Here is a 24991-nt window from a genome sequence, read left to right on the forward strand (position 1 = left end):
CAGGTCTTTCTGAGAGCATCCTATTCTTCATTTCTTTTCTAAAAATATAAATTAAAAAACAAATTTTCCCACTTAATAATATGCAGCTGGTGACTCAGTGGACAGAACAACATTGGGCCTAGAGTCAGATCTGAGTCCAAATGTAGCCTCGGACAGTAACTAGCTGTGTGACCCTAGGCAAGTGACTTATTCTGTTTGCCTCAGTTTCCTTATCTTTAAAATGGAGTTGAAAATCGCTCCTGCCTCGCAAAGTTGCTATGAGACTGAGATACTATTTGTAAAGTATTTAGAATAACGTCTGACACATAGTAGGTACTCTATAAATATTAGCTGTTATATGATTGTTATTCCCTTTAGCTCTGGAACCACCACAGTGAGTTTGTACCATCCTAGTTAGTTGTGCTTCATGTTCCAACTACCATCTCACCATATATGTAACCCCCCTCTCCTCTTGTTCCTGAAACAGTTGGGAATCAACACTGCATTGGGAAGAAGTCATTGACAGGTGACTTTTCCATGACTCCATTCTCCATCTCTGTAACTCCCCAGATTAAAACAGCCTCCTTAGCTGTGAGTTGTAGTGTCTGCTAGAGGGTAAGTTCTTGATGTGTTGTAGTTGTCTGCTAGAGAGTAAGTTCTTGAAGGCAAGGGCTGTATTGCTTGCTTATATTTGTATTTTAGGCACTTAGCATAGTGGCTATGTACATAGAGTATACATATACTTATAGTAGCATAGCATAATGGTATATATAGTAAGTACTAAACACTACCTTCATTTATTCATTCATTCCAGGTGTTTGCTGTGTGTGTCTTATTTAATGCTTTTAATTTCTTTTAAATTTTTTTCACAATTTTAATATTTTTCAAAAGTTTAAGTTTCAAATTCTCTCTCCCCCCACCTATTGAGAAGGCAGGCTATTTGTTATAAGGTATACATGTGAAACGTATTTCCATCTTAATTATATTGTGAAAGAAAACACAGACGACCCCCTCAAAAAAGCCAAGAAAAATAAAGAGTAAAAAAAAAATAAGTATGCTTCAATTTGGATTCAGCCTCCATCAGTTCATTCTCTGGAGATGGATTTCATCTTTCATCATCAGTACCTCAGAATCGTCTTACTGAGAATAGCTAAGTCATTCACTATTAGTCAGTGAACAATTTTGCTGTTACCATGTACAATGTTCTCTTGGTTCTGTTCATTTCACTTTGCATCAATTCATGGATGTCCAAGTTTTTCTAAGAGTATCCTGCTCATCATTTTAAAATTTTCTAATTCAAAATTTTTTTTCAATATAATAGCATTTAATTTTTTTCTAATTACATGTAAAGGTAGTTTTTAACATTCACTTTTTAAAATTTTTATTTTTTATTATAGCTTTTTATATACAAAACATATGCATGGGTAATTTTTCAACAATGACCCTTGCAAAAACTTCAGTTCCAAGTTTTCCCCTTCTTCCCCCCACCCCCTCCCCTAGATGGCAAGTAGTCCCATACATAACATTCACTTTTATAACATTTTGAATTTCAAATTTTCCTCCTTCCCTCCCTCTGCTCCCTTCTAAGACAGCAAGCAATTTGATAAAGATTATACAGTATGTAATCCTATTAATCATATTTTCACATTAGTCATGGTGTAAAAGTAAAATCCATAAAAGGAAAAAGACCACAAGAAAGAAAAAACAACAAAAACAGTGAAAATAGTATTCTTCAATCTGTATCCAGACAGAGCCTTTAGTTTCTAAATCGCAGTCATGGCTGGATATACTTTATCCCCTTAGGCTTCCTGACCTTCCTCCCTAATCCCAACCTCAACCTCAATCAAACACTCAGTGACAAAGAATGAGCTCAACAGCAAGATTTTTGAGGGTAGGGATTGTCTCATATTGATTTCATATCCCCAGAATATGGCACACATAGAAATGCTTGTTAAATTGAACTGAATGAACAAAGAAACCCAATTAAAACAAAAACAACTGATAGAGTGATCTCCTCTGATAATGTGGGAAACATCCAGCCCTTAAATACCCATGCTTTATTATCCGGTGTCCAGGACCATTACTGGTTTTTTGGTTACTCAAAAATTTGTTGTCCTTTGAGAAATATTTTCTTTAATACTGTTGTCACTGACTGGTTTTTGCTTCTTATTTCATTGTGCATCAGTTCAGGCAAATCTTCCCAGGTTTCTCTGAATTTAATGTTATCTGTCATTTTGCACTAAATAATATTCTGCTGCACTGACTTAACCACATTTGGTTCAGCCATTCCCTATCTGATGAACACCCACTTGATTTCCACTTATTTGTTGCCATAAAAAAATACTGCTGTAAATATTTTGGTTTGTAAGGGAGCTTTGTTTTTGTCACTGTGGACTGGGTCAGGGGTTATGAACACTTTTGCACTAATAGGTTCTTAGATGTAGAGGTAGAAGGGATCTCAGGTGTCACTTTGGCCCAGTTCTCTCAGTTTACAGAGGAGGAAACTGAGGATAAGGAGGTACAGTTGGGTCACACGGGTAAAAAGTCTCAGAGCTGGGGTTTAATCCGTGGCCTTTTGGCTTTAAATCCAGCCCCTTTTCTCTCAAAGGAACATAGTCAAACTGGCGTAGATGGGTTGGATGGTTTCCATGGGGCTTTTTTGTTATTAAAAAGGAAAATAAAAGGAGGGAGTTATTTAGAATCAGCTCATGCTTCTAACCACGCTGTGACTTTTTCCTTCCTCTCTTTTTTTGGGGAGCAAATGATCTGACAAGGTTAGTGAAGCTTTCCCCAGGCTGCAGTTCAAACTCCACAGGAAAGTGATCACTGATTCGCAGAGCCTATGAAAAGAAAAGAACCAATAAGTCACAGATTCTTAGGGCTGGAACTGCATAGATCCTCTACTACTCTTCTTATTGTGCTGATAAAGGACTGAAGCTCAGAGAGAGAAAGTGGCCTGTTATTTGTGGTTGTTATGTCCAACTCTAAGGCACGTCCAACTCTTTATGACACAATTGGGGGCTTTTCTGGCAAAGACACTGGAGTAGTTTGTCATCTGCTTCTCTAGCTCATTTTACAGATGAGGAAACTAAGGCAAATAGGACTATGTGACTTGTTATACAGGTAGTGTCTGAGGCCAGATTTTAGTTCAAGAAGATGAGTTTTTCTAGGTCCAAATAAATTCAGAATTTGAGAAATTCCCCACGTTCTAGAAATACCAGAACAGACCCTTGGTCCATCTTGGCCAACATTTATTGCCAGCCTTGTGTGCCAAGGGCCAAAGATGGCTGTCCTCCCTGATTCCATGGGACGTCGGGCTAATAACAGACTCAGAGGCAGGAGGGACCTTCCGAGGCCACCTGTTCCAACCTCTTCTTTCACAGAAGACAAGATGGAAGCTCAGTCAGAACAGGTGACCCAAGTTCTAAACAACTCCAGGATGGAAAGACTTCCGACTTCAAATGTTTTCCCAGCGCCCTCAGAAGGGAGAGTGCACAGGAACAAACTCAAGATCCCTAGAGAAAATGCAAGAGGGCAGGCTTACCTCCTCTTCAGTCAACCTGTAGGCTTTTCGGAAGTCAAAGGTCTTGGCAGAATCCGGAACAATGGAACTGTTTATCTTCTGGCCCTGGACCACGATCCTAGGAACAAGGGAGGAAAGACCACTGAGTTGGACAAAGCCTTCCTCGGTCTCTGGACTACGGTCTTGATTGGATATTTAGAGGGCTGTCTTTGCTCCTGCCAGCGGGTCGGAATGGGGACACAGCTGGGTTTAATGGGAGGAACCTTGGGCAAGGGGGAAATTCATCCTTTATGACTTTTGGTCTTGAAATGGCTGCTCCAGGGCTAGGGACATTTCCTCTCATGAGGGCTGGAGGAGCCGGGGAGACTTCTCTTTTCCCTATCAGCAGATGCCGGTTTCCCACAGTGACTACTTCTGCAAAGGAAATTCCCTGGACAGCCTGAGAGGAACCAAGGAGCCTCATAAAATAGAAACAAATTCCAGCCCTCAGAACAAGAGAAATGAGAGTGAGCTCTTTGCAAATGTGCAGAGCTGCACACTTAGCAGATAGTGGCGGACCTCCCGGGATGAAGTAGACCCTCGGGCCTGAGGATTTTGATGCTTTGGGGTTTGTGTTTCTGTAAACTGGTCTGCAGATGGGAAGGCAGCCAGGGTCCCCAAAGAAACCCAAACTTCCTGATTGGAAGATGAACTCCAAAGACTGTTTTAAGATGTCTTTGATGACCAGTTCCGATTGTTCAGTGATGAGAGAGCCATCTACACCCAGAGAGAGGACTGTGGGAACTGAGTGTGGACCCCAGCATAGCATTCTCACTCTCTCTGTTGTTGTTTGCTTACATTTGGTTTTCTTTCCTTCTTGATCTGATTTTTCTTGTGCAGCAAGATAACTGTATAACTATGTATACATGTATTGGATTTAATATATACTTTAACATATTTAACATGTATTGGACTACCTGACAGCTAGGGGAGGGGGTGGGGGAAGGAGGGGAAAATTTGGAACAGAAAGTTTTGCAAGGGTCATTGTTGAAAAACTTCCCATGAATATGTTTTCTAAATAAAAAGCTTTAATTAAAAAAAAAAAAGATGTCTTTGATGATCCTACCCCAAACTTGGCTATGGTGTAATGAACAAATGATATTGTTCAATCATTTTTCAATCATGTCTGACTCTGTGACTCCATTTGGGGTTTTCTTGGTTTACTATTATCTTCTCCAGCTCGTTTTATAGATAAGGAAACTGAGGCAAACAAGGTTAAGGGACCTACCCAGGGCCACACAGCCAGAAGGAACCCAGGAAGATGAAGTTTCCTGATTCCAGGCCCAGTTAATAAAGCCATTTGACTGCCCTTAACAACTGATACCTCATAACTATTAGAATGTTATTTCCTCTGACCAGGACAGGTGTGTCCCATGCACTGTTTGGAGGAGGTGGCTTTTTGTTCATATACTAGAAAGGACCTTTCCTCAAATCTCTGATGGATGTGGACTAGATTGGGAAATGATGGTATTCTGCAGGACCCTCTCCATTTAAAAGGTTCCAAATTGATTCAGAGATACAATAGAAAGACCATAGACTAGTGTCATAGGATGTAGATTCAAATCCTGCTTCTGTCAATACCCATATAACTTTTGGGAAGGACAATGAATCTCCCTGGGCTGATGTCTTGTCTCCTGTAAAATGAGAGGGTTGTACCACATGGCTTCCAAAGTCCCTCCCAACTCTCCCTCTATGTTCCTGTGACCTTTTGGCTAGAGGAGCTTCAAATGAAGGCTAGGTGTAGTCTTCCTCTTGAAGTATCTTTCCCTTCCTTCCTTCATCCTCCCTCCCTCCCTTCCTTTTTTTTCCCTCCCTCCTTTTCTACCTTCCTTCCTTCCTTTCTTCCTTCCTTCCTTCCTTCCTTCCCTCCTTTTTTCCCTCCTTCCCTTCCTTCTTCTGTAGAGGTAGATCTGGGATTCTGTCCAGATTCTCTGACCCCAACCCCATGATCTTTCCACCATCCCACCCAGCTTCTCCTTGATGCTGCTATATAGACCTAGGTGTCAACTGAACAGAGGTGATCACTAAAGTCCTGGGCAGGGGTCAAATTGCTAAGCGGAGTCTCTCTAAGAGGACTGCCTTGTAAGAAAAACAAAATAATGACAGAACTGTTCTCTGGACTAAATAAGACAAAATAGAATCTCACAGAAGTTGAGTTTGCCGTCAACTAGAATAAATCCTAGAGCCGACTCAGAGTCCCGGAATAGCTGGTCTTTCATCTGGATGCCTTTACTACTTAGTTGGGTGTTAGACCTTCACACATCCCCTCTGATTTTCTCTCAGAAATAAGCCAGGCACAAGGGAGCCCTTCTTTGGGGGAGCTGCAATCAACAGAAATTGTGAGGGATTTAGCTGGGGTGGGGAGGGAGCTTCTCACCTGTCATAGGCACACTTGGTGCTTTCCTTGACTGTTGTGTCCACATTATCACCGATCAGCCAGACAAACCTGGGGTCCATCCGAAGCCGGATCTGCTTCCAGGACTTCTTTGGGACATAACTACAGCCAGCGTTGAAGTCTCCCATGAAGATGAAGTTCTAAAAGACAGACTTATTGAGTCAAGAAGTACAAAGACTTTACAGATGTTTTTGTTTATAACCCACCATAGTAAAACTGAAGCTTTGTGATGCCCCATACTCAACAGAAACTGGATTTCTTTCCCTTCCTTAAAAAATATAAATCAACAAAAAAGAACATCCTGTATGAGAGTTAAAATTCTCCACTAGTTCTAGTTATGACAAGATACCTAGGTACAGAGAAAAGAGTGCTAGGTTTGGAGTCAGAGGTACAGCAATCCTACACAAGTCATTTGGGCCTCAGTTTCCTCAAATGAAAAAATGAGGGTCTGGATAAAATGGTGTCCAAGGTCACTTCCAGCTCTAGCGTGCAAAAATAACTCAAGAACTGAATAGGGAATAAACAGGAGAGAAGGGGCTAGACCATTTGGGGAACATTGTGCAGCCCTCTCAGCCATAAAGCTTCTCCTTGAGACAGGGCCCATCTTTTTCACACTGTTTTCTTGGTGCTTTCTGGCTGATAGGTATGGAGCATCTCAGCCTCCAAAGAACCAGAATTGTGGATGACAAAAAAGATCAAGAGAAGCTACTCATGGAGCGGTTATGTGGGGTAGTGAGTCAAGCTTTGGGCTAATACTTAGAACTTCCTCGAGTCTCAGTTTCTCTCCTTTGTAAAAATGGAGGTAAAAATAGCACCTATTTTCCAAGGTTTCCAGCGAGTTGGTAATTCTTCTGATTTCCAAATCCTCCTATTACTTTCTCACCTAATATAAAGGGGCCCAGAGAGGTTGCTTGTGATCCCCAAAAGGGAAGAAACCTCATATATGATCTCAAACACTCCCTAGAAGGGGAAGAAGCCTTATGCATTCTCACGTGATTCTGACATTCTACAGAACAGAAAATGAGCTGATTCTCTTTCCCTCGGAACCCACCTGTCTCTCTAACTTCTCCATTTCTGTTAAGAGGACCTCCATCTCTCCAGTCCCCCAAATTTGCAATTTCAGTCATTCTTTGCTCTTCATGTTCTCTGCCTGAACATATCAAATCAATTGCCAAATATGGATCACATCCCACATCTCTTGCTTCCATTCCTTTCTCCCCATTCACATAGCTGCTTTCAAGATCAAGACTTCTTATCTTTGAACCTAGAGAACCTATATCTTCCATAGAGCTGCCATATTGATATTCCATAAGCACAGGCCTGACCATGTCACTCCAAAGGCTTATGGGGTTGCGTCTCCATAAAATACAAACTCTTGATCAACATTTAAAGCCCATGACAGAGATAGTAATGACCTCAGGCTTCCATCGACGTTTTACATCCATGTAGACATCAAAGAGCTCATCGATTTCTCGAACAGACGTCTCAGGTGTCGTATGCAGAGGGATGATCACAAAATCTCTGACAGCTTTGGGAATAGGAGAGAACAGGGATTTAGTCAAGCTCTCCCTTGCCCAGGTCATAGAAATACAACAAAAAGAAAACAACATTCCCCTTATTACTGATCAGAATATTATGGTTTTCTCAGCTTAGGATCAACCTAGTTTGACTGTGACCTTTGGCATCTTGAATTCAATTCACTATTTATTAAGCACCTAGTTTGTGCAAGGACAGAGGAGGTGCAATAGATCGTTCCCATCAATCTGAACCAAAGGATGCATTACAAGTTAGGGAAGTCATAGGATTAGAGTCAGGAGACCAATGCACATTTAGGGCAAGTTACTTCCTTCTGAGCCTCAGTTTCTTCCTCTGTAAAATGAAGAAGTTGAGCTCTGATCTCTAAGGACCCTCCCAGCTCCAAATCTATAATCATCTGATCTGCTAAATTTGGTGCTCTTAGCTGACTCACCAGTTTTAGGGGAGTAGAACCAGACCACAAAAGGTTCTCGGGAAAAGACATCTTCATCTCCAACCTGGGTGTCATGATATTGATAGCTTTTCTTCACAGATACCATACTTTCCCTAAATAAAGTAAAAAGGAAACAGAAATCTGGGGTGAGCCACTTCCATTTTTAATAAATCACTTTGAAAACACGAAGACTTTGGACTAATATCTTCTTTGGGGGAAAGCACCTATAATTTTCTGATCTGGGCTTGACCTTTTACCAAAAGATGATTTGGTCATCAAACAACAGATACAAGATTCACGGTCCACAACGAATCGTTAATCAACTCTGAGGACCATCAGACAGACTTTAATTTTCTCTGGTATTTGAGAACACTAAGAAGTAGTGCTCTCATCTTAGCTGGGAAACTGGAAGCTGGTGTTTAGTCCTTTGTTAGCCAAGTCCTTGACAAAACTAAAGCAAGAGAATCCCCAGCTTCCCTCCAAGTTCAGCTCAGGGGATACAGACTTTCCTGAGCCTTATGCTCTACCCATTTTGACTTTCTCTGCACAATATTGCTCCTACTTAGTACTATATGCTATTTTATTCCAGCAGAAGGTAAGCTCCTTGAGAGGGAGGATTGTTATGTTTCTTTGCATCCCCATTTCTAGCCCAGTGACTTGCACATATTAGGTGCTTAATAAATAGTAAATAGAATCCAATAGGCCAAAGGTCAAACTACCTATCCACTTCTCAGGCTGTTCCACAAACTCAGTCAACCTCAATAAATACTACATAATCCAACAAACACCATAAACTGTGCGGGTGCTAGTTGTGATCTCTAACTGTGATTTACTCTGCCACGCTCTTCATTTTGCAGAGGCGATAAGGGATGTCTTCTGTGGTAGCAAATGGACCTGTGATTTCACGGCTACTCTAGCAAATACCCTCTACTAATGAAGGTCATCCAGCCTCTCTGCAGCTTAAAAGTCTTAAACATTTGATTGAGGGCACATGAGGTTAAATGATTTGACCAAAATTTTTATTACCCATAATTTCAGAGATAGGACTTCCTCTCCCTTCCATATTTTTCCTGGCTTTTTGAGTTCAACTTTTTATCCATTGTTACACTACCTCTCTGGGGTAGGCTTTATAATTTTAAAAAAAGCCATTTCTACATGGGGTTCTGGGTTCCTGTGATACCAGGAAATCCCTGGGTTTCCATTGTGGGTAAAGCATTCACCAAATGTACACCAAAAATGCACCTGTATCTTTAAAGATAGTTTTTGCGAATTGTCATGGCAACGATAAGAACTGGTTCTAACTGAAAGCTAGTGTCAAAGGAAAAGAAATATATATTGCCATTGATAGCCATGCGACATCAAGAGACAGATCTAGAAAGATGGAGGCCTTGGAAAGAACCTTGGATTTGGAGTCAGAGGGCCTACCTTCAAATCCTGATTCTGTCATTTACTACTTCTCTGATGTAAGCTCCCTGTGCCTCAGTTTCCTCATCTATAAAGTGAGGGGATTGAACTTGATCCTCTAAGTCAGTAGTTCTCAAAGTATGGTCTAGAGAATCTTGGGGATCTCTGAAACCTTCTAAAAGGGTCTATAAATTCAAAACTAGTTTTTATTTCCAATATGGTAAATGTCATAAATATAATCCAGAGAAACAAAAACGTTTTAGAGAGATCCTCAATAATTTTTAATAGGATAAAGATACTGAAAACAAAAGTTTGAGAACCACTGCTCTAATACTTCAGCCTATTGGGTCAAGTCACCCAAAGTGAGAGTTACAGAAGAATCCAGATAAGAATATCAGATAAGAGCTGAGAAGAGAGCATCAGTGAGTGTAAATGAGCAACAAAAGAAGAGCATTAACATCACTGACCTCCCAGACCCACTGAAATCTGTGCTCACCTATAGAGAAAAGCGTACTGTTCCTTGTAGGCATTTCTTCCCAGCCGGTTGCTAATTAAACAGTTGTAGTCTTTGGTGCCTTTTCGGGATTTCCTAGAAGACAGAAAGATTTTCCAGGAGTTTCATAAGTCAACATTGTCCCACCATCTTGAGTCCTTAGTCTTCTCATCTGCAAACCCACTATGTGCTTTTATTCTTTCTCTAGCTTCTTCTTTCTGAGTCTGATGTCTGAGATCTTGACACTTAATCACAAGAGCGGTATATAATGATAGTGCTTTAAGGTTTGAAGGGGGTTGAAGTTCAAGTCCTCGGTCTGATATTTATTTCCTACATAACCCATGCTTAAATCACTTAACCACCTCAGTTTCCTCATTTGTAAATTAAGGGAACTGGTCTGGATGATTTCTGAGATCTTTTCCAATCAACCAAAAGTCTTTTATCAAGCACCTATGTAACAAGTGGGGCAGCTAAGTGGTATAATGGATAGAACGTCAGGTCTAAAGTCAGGAATATCTGACATTTACTAGTTATATGACCCTGGGTAAGTTACTTGTTCCTGTTTGCCTCAGTTTCCTCATCTGTAAAATGAGCAAGAGAAGGAAATGGCAAACTCCTCCAGTATCTCTGCCAAGCAAACCCCAATTGAGGTCACAAAGAATCGGACAGACCGAAAAATGACTCAACAACAATAGTCTACTTGGTGCTGGAGAATGAAATATCCCTATAGGAAGCTTACATTATAACAAGAGGGATAATGAGTCCACATAGAAGTACACATAGCAATCGATTCATGATCCTTGAGTTAGATACTGTAGGTGTTATTATTCCCATTGTACATATAAGGAAACTGAGATGTAAGGTGATTAAATGACTTTTCTGATTGCTCACAAGCATCAAGGAAGAATTCAAATGCAGGTCTGACTCTAGGCCTGGTGCTCTATTCTCTCCTTGAAAGTAATACAAGTTAATACAAGTTAACTTAGATGAGATTGCTTGTTGTCTTGGGGAGGGGGGAAAAAGGGAGGGAGAGAGAAAAATTTTGGAACTCAAAATCTTACAAAAATGAGTTTTGAAAACTATCTTCACAGGTAACTGGAAAAATACTATTGAGGAAAAAATTAAATATACAGTTTTTTTAAAAAAGTAATATATGTCTTAAATTGCTTATTGTTTCAGGGAGGGGGAAGATGAGGGAGGGAGACAGAAAACTTGGAACTCAAAAATTTTAAAAATAAATATCAATTGTTTTTACATGCAAATGGGACAAACATATTATTATTATTATTATTATTATTATTGGTAGCTTTTTATTCTTCAAAATGCATGCAAAGATAATTTTCAGCATCCGTCCTTGAAAAACCTTGCGTTCCAAATTTTTCTCCCTCCCTTCCTCCTCCCTCCTCCCTTGAACAGCAACTAATTCAATATAGGTTAAAATATGCAATTCTTCTAAATATATTTCCACCTCCGTCATGTCAAGTCAAAAGATCAAGTCAAAAGGAGAAAAACTGAGAAAGAAAAAAAAAAAAACAAGCAACAAACAACAACAACAACAACAAATGAAAATACTATGTTGTGATCCATATATAGTCTCCATAGTTTCTCTGGATGCAGACGGCCCCTAAGTCTTACAGTATAAGGAAGGGTTTGAGTCTCTGCCATGTGGAAGAGGGATTTAGGCTTCCTATCAAGAAAAACTACCTCACTGAATTACACCCAAATGCTTTGAGTGATCTCTAAGGTGGTGGGCTCCTTCTCGCTGAAGGTCTTTCAGAACAAATTGGATAGCCAGTTATCAGATGGATTGTGAAAGAGATTTCTGTTATCATCCTACATATTTAGAAAATAAATGGAAAGAGCTTTACAAGCTCTTAAAGTATTGTTAAAATGCCCATTTTTGTTGTGGTTGGAAGACTTTAAGATCCCTTCCAATTTTGGGATTCTGTGGCTTTGTATGAATGCCTGAAAATAATCACCATTGTAGACTCTTTTAGTGGAACTGGCCTTCTTCCTTCTGGGCTTTATCTGTCCTTTCTCCATCCCCTTAGCTACTCTACTTATTATCCTGAACTTGTGAGATTTTGGTTTTGTTCATGTTTGCCAAATGTATGCTGGAACAGGGCGTAGCATCCCAGCTCAGTCGTCCCCTTCTCTATTTGTGCAGAATCTGGAGTCTTGGAGAACTTCAGAGTTCTATTTTGGGGAACTTTTGGGCCCCTTGGCAGCCCATGCAGAATTTGGGCTTTCAGCATTTTTTAAAAAACCAAACCCAGAACTTGGTCATAGTAGATTGAACTCCAACTTCCTGTTTATGTAAAGCTAGGCTTGTTTTGAATAACTTGAATAGCCCAGTCTTATTTTTATGATTTGTATGCAAATGACTCATTAATTCAATTTCCTTAAAAAGGATACTGTACTGTACTTGTGAGAACATATATCAAGCACCTCTGGACTTCTGTTAAGTGAGAATGGGAAACATTTCCCAATTAGGGGATCTGAGGGAGAATGGAGGCCATGGGAGGCAGCTAGGATATAATGGAAAACTTTGAATTAGGATCAGAGCACCCTGACTTAAAAAATCTCTGTCCTGCCACTTACTACCTATGGACAAATCACTAATTTTTTTTTATCAATAAAATAAAAGGGATGGGTTTATAAGTCTCTAAGGTCCCTCTGGGCCTTTATACCCATGATCCTGTCTGTGGGATCTTGGTCCTTTCCATTTACTGGTCTTCAGACTCCTCATCTGTAAATGGCAGCATTGGACTTAGTGTCTAAGGGTCCTTTGGACTAAAAATATCTGGTCCTATGAGACAGAATTGTGTCACCCAGCAGTGCACATGAAGAAGTCTCCAGCCCAGCTTCCTAGCTCTTTCACCTTGAGACTGATCTGTGGCACCCAGAAGAGGAAGCTTGGTGAAGATGGTGTCAGGTTCTCGGGAAGGCAGAATTCGACTTTGAGCCAAGAAGGCCAATTTACTATTCTCAGCCCTTCCTTCCTTCCTCCTCTCAAGAATTCTAGAGTCTTAGAATGTTCTTGCTGAAGCCCATCTAGCCTCATTTTACAAATGGGGAAATTGAGTCTTTGACAAGCTAGATGTGCCAGACCATACAGTCGGCTTGAGAGGAAACTCTGGTGTCTTGATTCTTCAATAAATAGACTTCTCATATCTTTCCTTCCTTTGTTTTCCTTTAGCTAGTCTCTTATCTATTTCCTTGTTTTCAATTTTGTGATTTTAACCTTTGCATATTCGTTCTGAATGGTTCCTAAAGGTTTTCCTATAATTAGGAGCTATCTTGCCCAATTATATGCCAACAAATCTGACAATCTAATTGAAATGGATGAATATTTTAAAATATAAATTGCCCACATTAATAGAAGAGAAAACAAAGTACTTAAATAAACCTTTAGAAAAACAATTGAACAAGCTGTCAATGAACTCCCTCAGAAAAAAATCTCCAGGGCCAGATGGATTCACAAGAGAATTCTATCAAATACTCAAAGAACAATTAATTCTAATACTACATAAACAGTTTGGAAAAATAGACAAAGAACCTTTTATGACACAAATATAGTGCTGATACCTAAACTAGGAAGAGCCAAAACAGAAAAAGAAAATTATAGACGAATATCCTTGATGAATATTGATACAAAAATTTTAAATAAAATATTAGTAAAGATCTTTCCTTGGGATATAAGTGTTCTAGGAAATGTGAGCAGATGTGACCAGGTGTTTCAGTCCCTGTCCTCCTTCCCTCTTTCAGATCTCTTTTGCCCTCATTTGTTGACATAAAAGGGGGCTGAAGTCTTGTGTTTTCTTACCCATTCAGCATTTTTATCAAGGTGGGACAAATGATGTTTTGGGAGTCCTTGATTTCCATTAGAAGCGTGATGTCACAGCGACTGATGATCTATGACAAAAACAAACAAACAAACAAAAACAGGACATCAGAGGAAACCCATTCAGTATTTCTTAGCTAGGTGATGGCAACAAGGGAAATTGAGTCTATTTATTTATCCCAGAGAGCCTAGCAAGTGACACTGATAAAAAAGATGGGCACACACATGTGTGAAATACTGACAAGTATGAAATACTGTGATTCTGAGAACAGAATGGTGATGTTACCCATGGAGTTCAAGAACTCCCTAGTGAGGGGATTCCCACTTAAGCAGGTGGGCACTTCCTCTGAAGCTTCTAGTCTTCAAGAATTGTTTAGAGGGAAGTCCAGCTCAAACCAGATTCAGATGTAATAATGAAATTTTTAACAAAGTGAATAAAAAAACAATTAAATGATAAGATTATATTTTTAAAATTGAATCTATACCTCCCACCCTGTTAGAATCCTTAAAAGCTGTTAACTCATTAGAGTTGATAGAGACAATAATAATCTAATTTAACATGGTTCAGTATGATTGATCTGATCTTACAAGGAGATGTTATGGGCCAGAACTTGAAACAAGTTACAAAGTGGAACTGATAGAAACAATGCTTGTGTTTCTTTAGAGAGCTTTAGAGAGCTCATATAAGCAAGAAGCTCTCAGGGCCAAAAGGCACTTTGGGACAGACACAGAGGCACTCTGGGACAGACACAGAGCACTCTGGGAGACTGAGAGCCAGAAGCCCTCTCTCGGAGGCAAGACAGATTCATTCCATCTTCTGCCTTTGGCTGGCTGGAGGCTGAAGGACAAACCTTTGGATTTGGAGACATTCGGAGGGAGCTCTTGGAACCAAGGAGGGAGATAGGTCACCAAGAAAACTAACCGGGCTGTTTTGGAGGAAGCAATAAGAGATCTGAACTTTTAACACCTGGGTGCATTTGGAGTGATTATTACCCTAACCGAAACTAAGGCTGCCTCCAGAAAACCTCCCCAAGAAACCTGCTCCCACAGAGAACCGTCTTATATTATACAAAAGAAAAAGAACATCACCCACCTCACCCTGGAATTTCTGGGTACAGTTGAGTGACCCTTATTTCCATGTGAGTTGGATACTATTGGCTCAGATCACTATGAGGTTAAAGTCCCAAAATCTGTCAGAAGCTGGACCCAAGCTCTTCTGAATGAACTCAGCTCTCTATGTACTACATCACATTGCCTTAGGGTAACAAGGAGTCATTGGATGTTCCTGATGGAAAAATTGACAAGCACCTAGCATTGTTTTTGAAAAAAATTAATCTGGCAGCAATATGTAAGGATCCGGTTCTAACTGATGCTCATCTTCTGACCTGCTAAGCCTTTTCACCTATAAAATGAGGGGGTTGCACCCCCTTGCTTCCTCCATCTGACCCAGCTCTAAATCTGTTGCACTTTGATGCTTATCTGCATAAAGGAAGAGGTTACATCAAAGAAGCAAAACACTGCCTTTGTCCAACTGCTGGTAGGCTGACTCCAGGTTTTTTCTGAGGGCCAAAAAGTCAGGCTGTAAATGTCTGTCAGTCCTTCTGCTTCCAATAGCAATCACTTAGCATTGCCATCACCTCTTCTTTTTGTGCTGTGGGCTAGAGTTTTTATAGAGAGAGCTCTCCTAACCCAATGAAATTCCAGGTTTGGAGGGCTCGGCCATAGGACACAAATCCTAGGGGACACATATTTCTGTCCCTGTTTCCTGATCAGGGTGAGACAAATACCCATGAATGTGGTCAACCCTTCGTTGATATTTCATGTCACCTGTTCCAGGTTTTCTGATAGGAATAATAATGACAGATGTTTACATGGCAAGTTTAAAATTCTCAAATCACTTCAATACACAATGCACATGTATAAATACACAGTGTACTAGATCTACCTATATGTAAACACACGTGTAAGCATATAATGCAAATACATAGGTATACATATTATATATGCATATATTAACATTTCATATCACCTGTTGCAGGTTTTCGGGTAGGAATAATGATGATAGATGTTTACATGGTAGTTTTAAAATTTGCAAATTACTTCAATACACAATGCACATGTATAAATACACAGTGTACTAGATCTACATCTAGTAAATACACATATAAGTGACACAATATATAGCGTACATATTGTATATGGATATATTAACATTTCATATTACTTGTTCAGATTTTTTGATAGGAATAACAATGACAGATGTTTACATGGCAGTTTAAAATTCTCAAATCACTTCAACACACAATGCACATGTATAAATAGTGTACTAGATCTACCTATATGTAAACACACGTGTAAGCATACAATGCAAATACATAGGTATACATATTATATATGCATATTATCATATACTTTGTCTCGTGTGTGTGTGTGTGTGTGTGTGTGTGTGTGTAGGTATGTCTGTATCACATTCACAGCATCCTAAAAGGATTGGTGAAATTTTCAGTTTTAATAATTTAATAATTATTTTATGCGCAGCTCAGTGGCACAATGGGTAGTGTGGGGCCTGGAGGCAGGAAGTCTCATCTTCCTGAGTTAAAATCTGACTTCAGACCCTTACTAGCTGTATGACCCTGGACAAATCCCTTTCCCCAGTTTGCCTCACTTTCCTTATCTGTAAAATGAGCTGGAAAAGGAAATGGCAAACCATTCCAGTCAAGAAAACTCCAAATGGGACCATGAATAAGTGGACAGGATCGAAATGACAACAGGCTTTATAGTGTCCTAAACCATTTGAGTCTTATGACAACTTGGGAGGAGGGGGAAGGTAGGCACTAAAGTTTTATTCCCCCCATTTTGGGAGTGAACAAAAGGAGGCTCAGAGGCATTTGTTTCCTTGGTGATCCCCCAGCTGGCAGTGTGAGAGGATGCATCCTGCCCTCAGCTTGCCAAGCCCAAGCCCACATTCTGCCCTCCATATCCCATTGTGAGCCTGCTTGTGAAAGGATTACTTTAGTGATTATAAAATGCATTTCTGATCAGCAAATGCCATTTTCCACTGACTAGCTCTTCCCTGGGGCTGTCTCCTATTTGCCTCTGGAAGAGAGTTTCATTTTTAAAGCCAGCAACAGCAAAAATCTCCTCCCTCCCATGGATGTAACCCACTGCTGGCTTCAGTGAGCTGGGATGTGCTGGCTCTGACCCCTGTTCTGGGTTTTATCTGCCAGGGAACTGCCCATGGCTCACGTTCTTCCCGTGGATGTAACCCATGACCTTTCCTCATCTGCCCCAAGCGAAATTCACTCCCCTGATGCTTCTGCTTTTTCCTGTTAGATCCTTAATCTCTTTCCTGGCTTCCGAAGATGGGCGGGAGCTAACCACTGGGGAGAATTAGGCTTCCTACAGGAAGCAGGATTGGATCTGAGCCTTGAAGCTGACTGGAGGATAGAGTACTGTGTAACACTCAGGGAGATCTTACTTCAAAAACTGCCTCGAGCACTTAACTTCAACTCTGCCTCAGTTTCCTCATCTGCAAAACCATCCATCTTCCAGGAATGTTGTGAAGACCATTGAGATGACATCTGTAAAACACCTTGCAAATCCTAAAGTGCTATACAAATACTAGTGACCTTCATCACGAATGATAGTTCTAAGAGCAGAGGGTGAGGGAGGACTGCTTGAAAGATCATGGGAGAAAAGATGGTTTGATGCAGCCCCATCCCTGGACCCTGACTGCTTTAGATCAGAACTCCAGCAGGGAAGTTTGGGGACATATTTCTGTCCTAGTCAAGTTCTAATTATTCTAAGGAACAGATACTTTGCCATTCTTCTCATAGCTTGATATCTCCAGGCAGCTATGAAATCTTTCATGGCTCTCTATTGCCTATAAAATTAACAGACAAAGTCCACCCTCCCCTCCCCCCCCCCCCAGCATTAATGGCTTCCATGATCTGGCTCCCACTTTTACTTCACGATGTTCTCTTCCATGTACTTTACATCCCAACTAAACCAGACTGTTCATGGTTGATATACTCAAGTTGTGTCCCCTCCCAGGCCATGAGTGCCCTCTTTCCTCTTTCCCCCTTCTCTACCCAGTGTCTTTTTTCAAGGGGCTCCTCTTGCCAGGGAACCTTCTCTGATCTCCAAATCTTAGTGGATCTTAAGCCCTCGTTACTGGCATTTTCTCCCTCCTCGATTTTCCCTGTGTTCTTGACTCTTCATGTCCCCTCTCCCCACATCTCCAAGTAGAAAGTAAGCTCCTTGAGAGCAGACTATTTTCTTTAGTCTTTATGTCCCCAGCACCCACTGCAGTGCCCAGCACATGAGAGTCATTTGTGGAAATTTTCTTATGGAAAGTAGGTAGTACAGAACAAGGCATCCCATAGATCCCTGTTCTCAGGAACTTAATTTAAACCATAAAGTCACTGAATGCTAGAGGTGGGGGACTCCTTGAGAAATCACCCAGTCAAACCCTTTCATTCTATAAGTGAGGACTCTGAGGTGTTAAAATGTTAAGTCACTTGGTCAAATCACACAGGTTTGACCGTACAGACCGTGACCCCAAAATCCTATGGTCTTTCGGCCATCCCAAGGCCACATAGATAGCAGGCATTAGAAACAGGTTCCAAACTCCCCAGCTCTCTCTCTTTCCATCATCCCATGCTATTTCAGACACATCACAAAAGCAAACTCATTCAAGAAACAGGCTTAGGTGGAAAAGGCCATGAATCACCAGTAAATACACTGGGCGTAGTTTGATTTGTAGGCGAGGGGCAACCCATGAATCATCAATCTCAGAGGAGTACTGTGTGCCAGGTCTTGCTTCCTGGGCAGGGAGTCCCAAGGCTCCTCCTTCCATGAGAATCCTTGGGACACACAAATGCTCTTTCTTTGAAACAAAAGCTATTTAATGACTACACAAGGCAAAGAGAAAGAATGACAAGCAAAAACCTGAAACTGAAAGTTGTGTAATTTCATTGTCCTGAAAGGGTGCTCTTCCCTTCTTTGAAGAGGAGGGGGACAATGGATATGGAAAATTGCACATAGGGGCAGCTAGGTGGTTCAGTGGATAGAGCATCAGCCCTGAAGTCAGGAGGAGATGAGTTCAAATCTGACCTCAAACACTTAACACGACTTAGCTGTGTGACCCTGGGCAAGTCACTTAACCCCAATTGCCTCAGGGAAAAAAAAATGACAGAGAGCATCGTTCCCAACTCACATGTTGCTTAGTTTTGCTGAACTTTTCGTCAACTCGTTTTTTTTTTCCTTTTTGTTGTAAGGGATAATTCACTGAGTGGTGAGGGAGAGGAACTATTTTCAGAAGTTGATATTAAAAAAAAATAGCAGTAAAACCTAAAAATGTAAAAACAAAACAAAACAAAAAAGTAATAAAACCTCCAAAGCCAGCTAGTACCTTTAGAGTGATGAATAAGCAAATGGGATAATGCTACTCATCACCTGAGTTACTTTAGGCAAGTTACTCAATACTGCTCATTTCCTCTGAAATGAGGTTGGACTCATGAACTCCAAGTCCCTTCTGGCTACAAATCCTCCTTATTGAGTTAACCATTGGGGCCTTTATATTTTAAAATAAGAAAATATTTTCCTTGTATAGAATCCCTCTCTACTTACTCCTAGCATGATTGTGCCTCTCATGCCATAAAAATTATCAATTGGCTAAATAACAGGCTCAGACCCAGCCCCAAAGCCCAAGATTAAATAGGTCTTAACTCTGGGAGAAGATGATCTTAATTGCTGTTACTGCTCAGCTGAATTTGCTAGCTGATCCCTCCCCTCCCCCCCTCCCCCCCCACAAAAAAAGAGCAGAATTTGAAGAAGAGCATCTAAGCTAATTATATGCAGACAGGAGGAAAAATGACTAAAAATGATGGAAAAGCAAAGATCGTCATCCGAGTGTTGAGGTTGGGAAAGGGACCCCAAAAGTTTGGGGTCACGAGTGTCTCAAAAGAATTTGCAGGCTTGAACCCATTTCCTAGTCAAGGGGCAAAGTTTTATTGTAATTGTACAAGTGGGCTAAGTTCCAAATGAAATTAGCAAAGAAACGAGCTTTATCCAGCTTTCTATTATTGACACCCTAATTCTATGGTCCATAGGAAGGGCAGAGGAGCGGAGGTCTCCAGAATTTGGTGCTCATTGACCAGATTATCAGTCAGCAATGAGCTGAGGAGTGATCTATTCTGAATCAGACACATTATCGTTCTTAGACTGGGAGTGTGGCAAGTCCTGAGGCAGACTCCAAAGCCAGGAGATTTAGGATTACTGATTTATTGTTAGAACAGAAACGTCCCTAAAATCAGGGGACCCCCACGTCATTGCTGTATCATATCACAAGCAAACAATAATCCATCCTAGGCTGGAGGGAGACCCTGGAAAATGATTAGGAAGCTCTGTGGATTGGAAGAAATTATTTAAACTTTAATAGCTACTAATTAGTTCAGTTAACTTGTATGAGTATTTGGGATTGAGCTTTTAAGCACAGATTCTCAGATTTGGAAGGGACACCATTGACCTTCCAGTCCAAGCTTTAAGTCCCAATGGACCTTTGCTTGAAGATGTCTAGTGCAGGAGAATCAACTGTTCCTAAGGCAGCGCCCCGCACATGGGGGCAGCCAACATGGCAGAAGTTTTTACTGTTATCGAGCTTGAATATGTATTTCCACCGATCTTTGCTCCTTATTCTGCCTTTTGGGGCCATTGAGCCTGAATATTTCCACTGATCTTTGCTCCTTATTCTACCTTTTGGGGCCATCGAGCCTGAATGTATATATTTCCACTGATCTTTGCTCCTTATTCTGCCTTTTGGGGACAAAAAGAACAAGATTTCCACTGAGGACCCAGTCTCTGACTTCCTTGGTAATGAAGACACTCTTTGTACTGATGTACTCTTTTTAAAGATGGGTACAAGAGACTAAGTGACCTAGTTCACATAGTCAGTTATGGATCAGGGGCGAAGTGGACCCAAATCATCCACACTCTGAAGCCAGCTTTTTCTGAGGCTGCCCTCTCTAAGCTTTCTTTCTAAATCCATTTTTTAGATGAGGAAACTGAGATTCAGAGAGATTAATCAATTTGTCAAAAGTGACCAAATGTTATAAGCACAATCAGAATCCAAGGGCATAGGATCATTGCTCTGGAGTTGGAAGAGACTTAAAGTGACCAATTATCCCAATCCCAGCATTCTGCAAATAAGGAAACTGAAGCAGAGAAGAGTGGACAATTTGCCCAGGGACACACAGCCCATAAATGTATCAGGATTCAAACTCCACACAACCCCTGGCTCCCATTGCAGTATGCTTCTCTTTACTCCCCACTAGCCCTCTTAGACCCAGCTTTGTGAAAAGGGAAGTCTTGGCTGGGGCGCTTAATTCAGACGGAGCTTGAGTCTAGAGGCAGAGAGATTCCTGGGAGCGCAGCCAGACTACTAGGGAAGTCCCAGGTGTGGGAGCTTACCTTCACAATAACATCCATCGCCCTGGAGTTGCCTATCTTGGCTTCCCCAAAGGACATGATGTTGAAGGAGCAGATCCTCAAGGCCTGGCTGCTGTCCAGGGCGAACAGCAGCAGCAGCAGCGGCTTCAGGGGAACCCCCAGTCTTCTTGCCATGTTGGGGTCCTTCTCCCGCCAGGAGCGAGGTGCAACCGGGCGAGTTGCTGGTGCTCCGAGCACAGCCAAGTGGTGGTGCAGCTTGTGGTGTTTGTAGGGTGCAGACAGCAGGAATAACTGGCTTCCTTCCTTCTGCAAGCTTTCACTTCTCTGAGGAATTGAAGGTCACAGGCTTCTTGCCCAGAGGGAATCTCCTGCCTTTTAAGCGGCGCTAATTACGGCTTGTCACTCGTTTTCCACATTAGGAAATCTGTTTAGGGTTACTCCCCAACCTTCTCCATCCTGGGGGGTAGAGATGACGAAGGGTTAGTGTGGATTCCAGAGGTTCCCAGCTGCCTTTCATCTTCTCGGCTATTGACACAGCTCCATCTCCACAAGTCCTGTTTCCTTCCTCTTCTAGTTCTCTGGTGTTCCCAGGATTGTCAGAAATGGCTTGGGTTTGGGGAGAGGGGGTCACCTGGAACCCTCCTGGAGGGGGGGACCAGTAGAAAAGCACCTAGCATCATGACTTTTACATCAGAGGGTTACTGTGGGAAAGCCTAGTGACGGGATATCTTAACAATCACCGGAGAAGCAAATTATCAAGCACCTATTATGTATCAGTCTAGGTGATGAAGTGATAGAATGATGGGCTTCAGGGAGACTCATTTTTCTGAGTTCATCACATCCTGCCTCGGAAATTTACTAGTTGTGTGACCTTGGGCAAGTCACTGAATCCTGATTGCCTCAGTTTCCTCATCTGTAAAATGAGTTGGAGAAGGAAATGGCAAAGCACTCTAGTATCTCTGCCAAGAAAATACCAATTGGGATCATGAAGAGATGGACATGACTGAAAAGAGATGTGCCAGTCATTGTGCTAAACAGCTATGGGTTATATATTTTAACATTTAACATGTTATTGGATTACCTGCCATCTAGGGGAAGGAGTGGGAGAAGGGGGGAAATTAGGAACATAAAGGTTTTTGCAAGAGTCAATGTTGAAAAATGACACATACATCTATTTTGAAAATAAAAAGCTTTAATAATTAAAAAAAAAAAGTTGTGGTGGTTGTTTATCCTTAGTTCTCCAAGGGGACCAAAGACAGCAGGAGCAGGATGTCTTGACTTGCAATTGAATTGGATTTAAATGAGGGCTATGCAAAACCATCAGCCCCACTCTTTCCTCCAGGGGATAAAAAGAAAGGCAAAAAGACTGTCTTAAGGAGTTCACTGTCTAAAAGGGAGACAATTTGTTCAGACAAATTGTAGACTGGAGAAATTGGAGATAATTAGGGAAGGGAAGAAATTACCATTTGGGGGATTGGGAAAGGTTTCCTATAGAAGGTGGGGTTTGAAGGAAGTTGGGAAGCAGGAGACAGAGTGGAAAAGGGAGAGCATTCAGGTCTGGGGACCACCTGGTGGGAAAGAATGGAGGCAAGAGGAGGGTCTTGTGTAAGAAACAGCCAGGAGATCAGATCACAGAGTACACACAGATCACAGAGTGGCGGGGACTGAGGACAAGAAAACTGAAAATGTAACCAGATGGTAAAGGGTTTTGAATGCTAAATGGAGCATTTGACACTTGCTATTGGGGAGATAGGGAGACACTGGAGTTTATTGACTTGGTGGTGGGGTGCCATAGTCACCTGTGCATTAGGAAAGTCTCTTTGGCAGTTGAGAAGTGGTTGGACTGGAGTTGGGAGAGACTTGTGACAGGTAGACTAAGCAGCAGGCTATTGCAATGGTCCATGGGTGAGATGATGAGGGACTGTACCAAGATGGTAGCAGCAGCAGAGGGGAGGATCGAGTCATATATTTGTAGGATATTACCAAAGTCAAGTTGACAGATCGAATGTGGCTGGGGTAGGGAGGTGGGGAAGTGAGGATCCAGGATAATCCATAGTCTGTGAGGGGAATTAGAAGAACTGGAGGCAGTGGTCCCCTGGGCGATGATAGAAAAGGGAAGACTTAAGGAGAAAGGTAACGAGTGCATTTGGAGATGTGGGCTGGAAGATATCTGTGGAATATGGCAAGCAGGAATGGTGGAAACCACCAGCAGGCCTGTTTGGTTAGAACTGCCTAAGTGAAGGGGGCTAATATATATTAGTCCGGAAAGGTAGGTGGAGGGTTTTTAATGTCAGCTCGAGTTTATCGTTTGATCCTAGAGGCAAAAGAGAGTCAAAGATTTTTGAGCTGTGGAGTGACAGGAGTAGAGATGTGGTTAGGAATTTTACTTTGGCAGCCACGGAAGATATTGGAGAGGGGAGAGACTGGAAACATGGAGGCTTAGGTGATGAGGGCATGAGCTAGGGTGGCGACCATGTGAACAGAGAAGAGGAAGGATGAGAAAAAGCAAAAAGGAATCCAGTGAAGTCTTACAAATTCACTCAAATTGGGAGTACCCCCAGGTCAGGATCCTGTGAGCAGCTGCAATCTTAAAGAATTTTATAAAAAGAAAACAGTTTTATCTGTAAAGGTGAGGACCTTTGGAGTCTGTGGCAGCCTTATCTGCCCACGAAAGGGCCAGGAATATGGCTAAAGGTTAGTTCAGTCTCCACCTCTCTTCTAATCTCTCAGCTTGGCCCTGTACCTTCTCTTTACCCTCTCACCTACATGGACTAACAGAAGAGATTTAGGGTTTGCAAAAAGGAAGGCTGAATACCCGGAACTGTTGGATAGTTTTTAGGCAAATCCCCCTTACTTGGTTTTTAGTTTAGCCACTATCAGAGGTAAATATTTGGGAAGAATATTGACTAATAAACACAGGATCAGTAGACTGACTGAGGGCCTCAAGTCCCTCACCTGGAAGAGGAGTTCAGAAAAAAAAAAAAAAAAAGATTAAGCCTGAAGGTTTTAGCTGCTTGGAATAACCTTGTACCCTGACCTGAAGAACTCAACAGCTGGGATTATGAATCTTTAACTGGAGAGATAAAAGACTTTGCCAACCAAATCTCAAAAGGAACCAGAAAGGGAAGACTTTTCTGCTGGTCTTGAACAAAGACTCATTTCTGAAATTTCTAGGAAAAACTTCTATCTAGGTGATAAGCAAAAAGATTATGGCAGCACTTTACCCAACGATTTCCTCTGAGCTAGATTCTGGAGGCAGTAGAGACTAGAGCAGGGATGCATCCAGCAGAGAGCAACATAAAACCATTTGAATGTCACGGGGGTGCCTTTGTGACATCACAAAAAGATCCCAGAAGCCCCTCAGCTTTGAGGTGTGCATATCCTTCCACCGGGCTTCCTTAAATATGCACTCCTCCATATCTCCATGGACCCTGGCCACATGGGCAGCCTATTGGTGTTCTCCATAATGTGTTCTCTCTGGGGGAGCTACTTTCCCCACTGATGTCATATATATTTGTGGGAGAGTTCCTAGGCTTATGGGGAATACATTTTATTGCTACTTTTTCTCCCGTGTCAATTCATTATAATCATTTGCTTTGAACTAATAATTGTTGTCTTCTGGTTAACTATTAGTGGGGGCTTTTGAACTCTAGTCTTAGAGGATGTAAATAAACAGAATATATCTGAAACGATATACATTGTTTAAATATATTATAAAACTAGGGTAGCTATCTGCTAGGGAACCTGCCCTACAAGTTGGAGGCTACTTCCGGTTGTTACATTTGGTATACATTTGAATATACATTGTATTAACAATATACTGCCAAGTAGAACCTGGCTAGGATCGTATTATAGACCTAATTTCTACTCATAAACAAAATTTGACAGTTGGAACA

The 24991-nt window shown here is 41.4% G+C and overlaps 1 protein-coding gene across 1 annotated transcript; it reads right to left on the reverse strand.

Annotated features, from left to right (window-relative positions):
* Positions 1-796: 796 nt before the first annotated feature.
* DNASE1L3 (deoxyribonuclease 1 like 3) lies at positions 797-21632 on the reverse strand. The gene is made up of 8 exons (XM_051979683.1): positions 21117-21632; positions 13629-13717; positions 9806-9898; positions 7906-8018; positions 7352-7464; positions 5919-6076; positions 3524-3620; positions 797-2819 (listed from the first exon to the last, which is right to left on the reverse strand). Exons 1-8 carry the CDS (start codon positions 21267-21269, stop codon positions 2694-2696), a joined length of 942 nt encoding a protein of 313 aa, XP_051835643.1. The 5' UTR covers positions 21270-21632; the 3' UTR covers positions 797-2693.
* Between the last annotated feature and the right edge of the window lie 3359 nt (positions 21633-24991).

The sequence above is a fragment of the Antechinus flavipes genome, chromosome 1 (assembly GCF_016432865.1).
Source record: "Antechinus flavipes isolate AdamAnt ecotype Samford, QLD, Australia chromosome 1, AdamAnt_v2, whole genome shotgun sequence".
Taxonomy (NCBI): domain Eukaryota; kingdom Metazoa; phylum Chordata; class Mammalia; order Dasyuromorphia; family Dasyuridae; genus Antechinus; species Antechinus flavipes.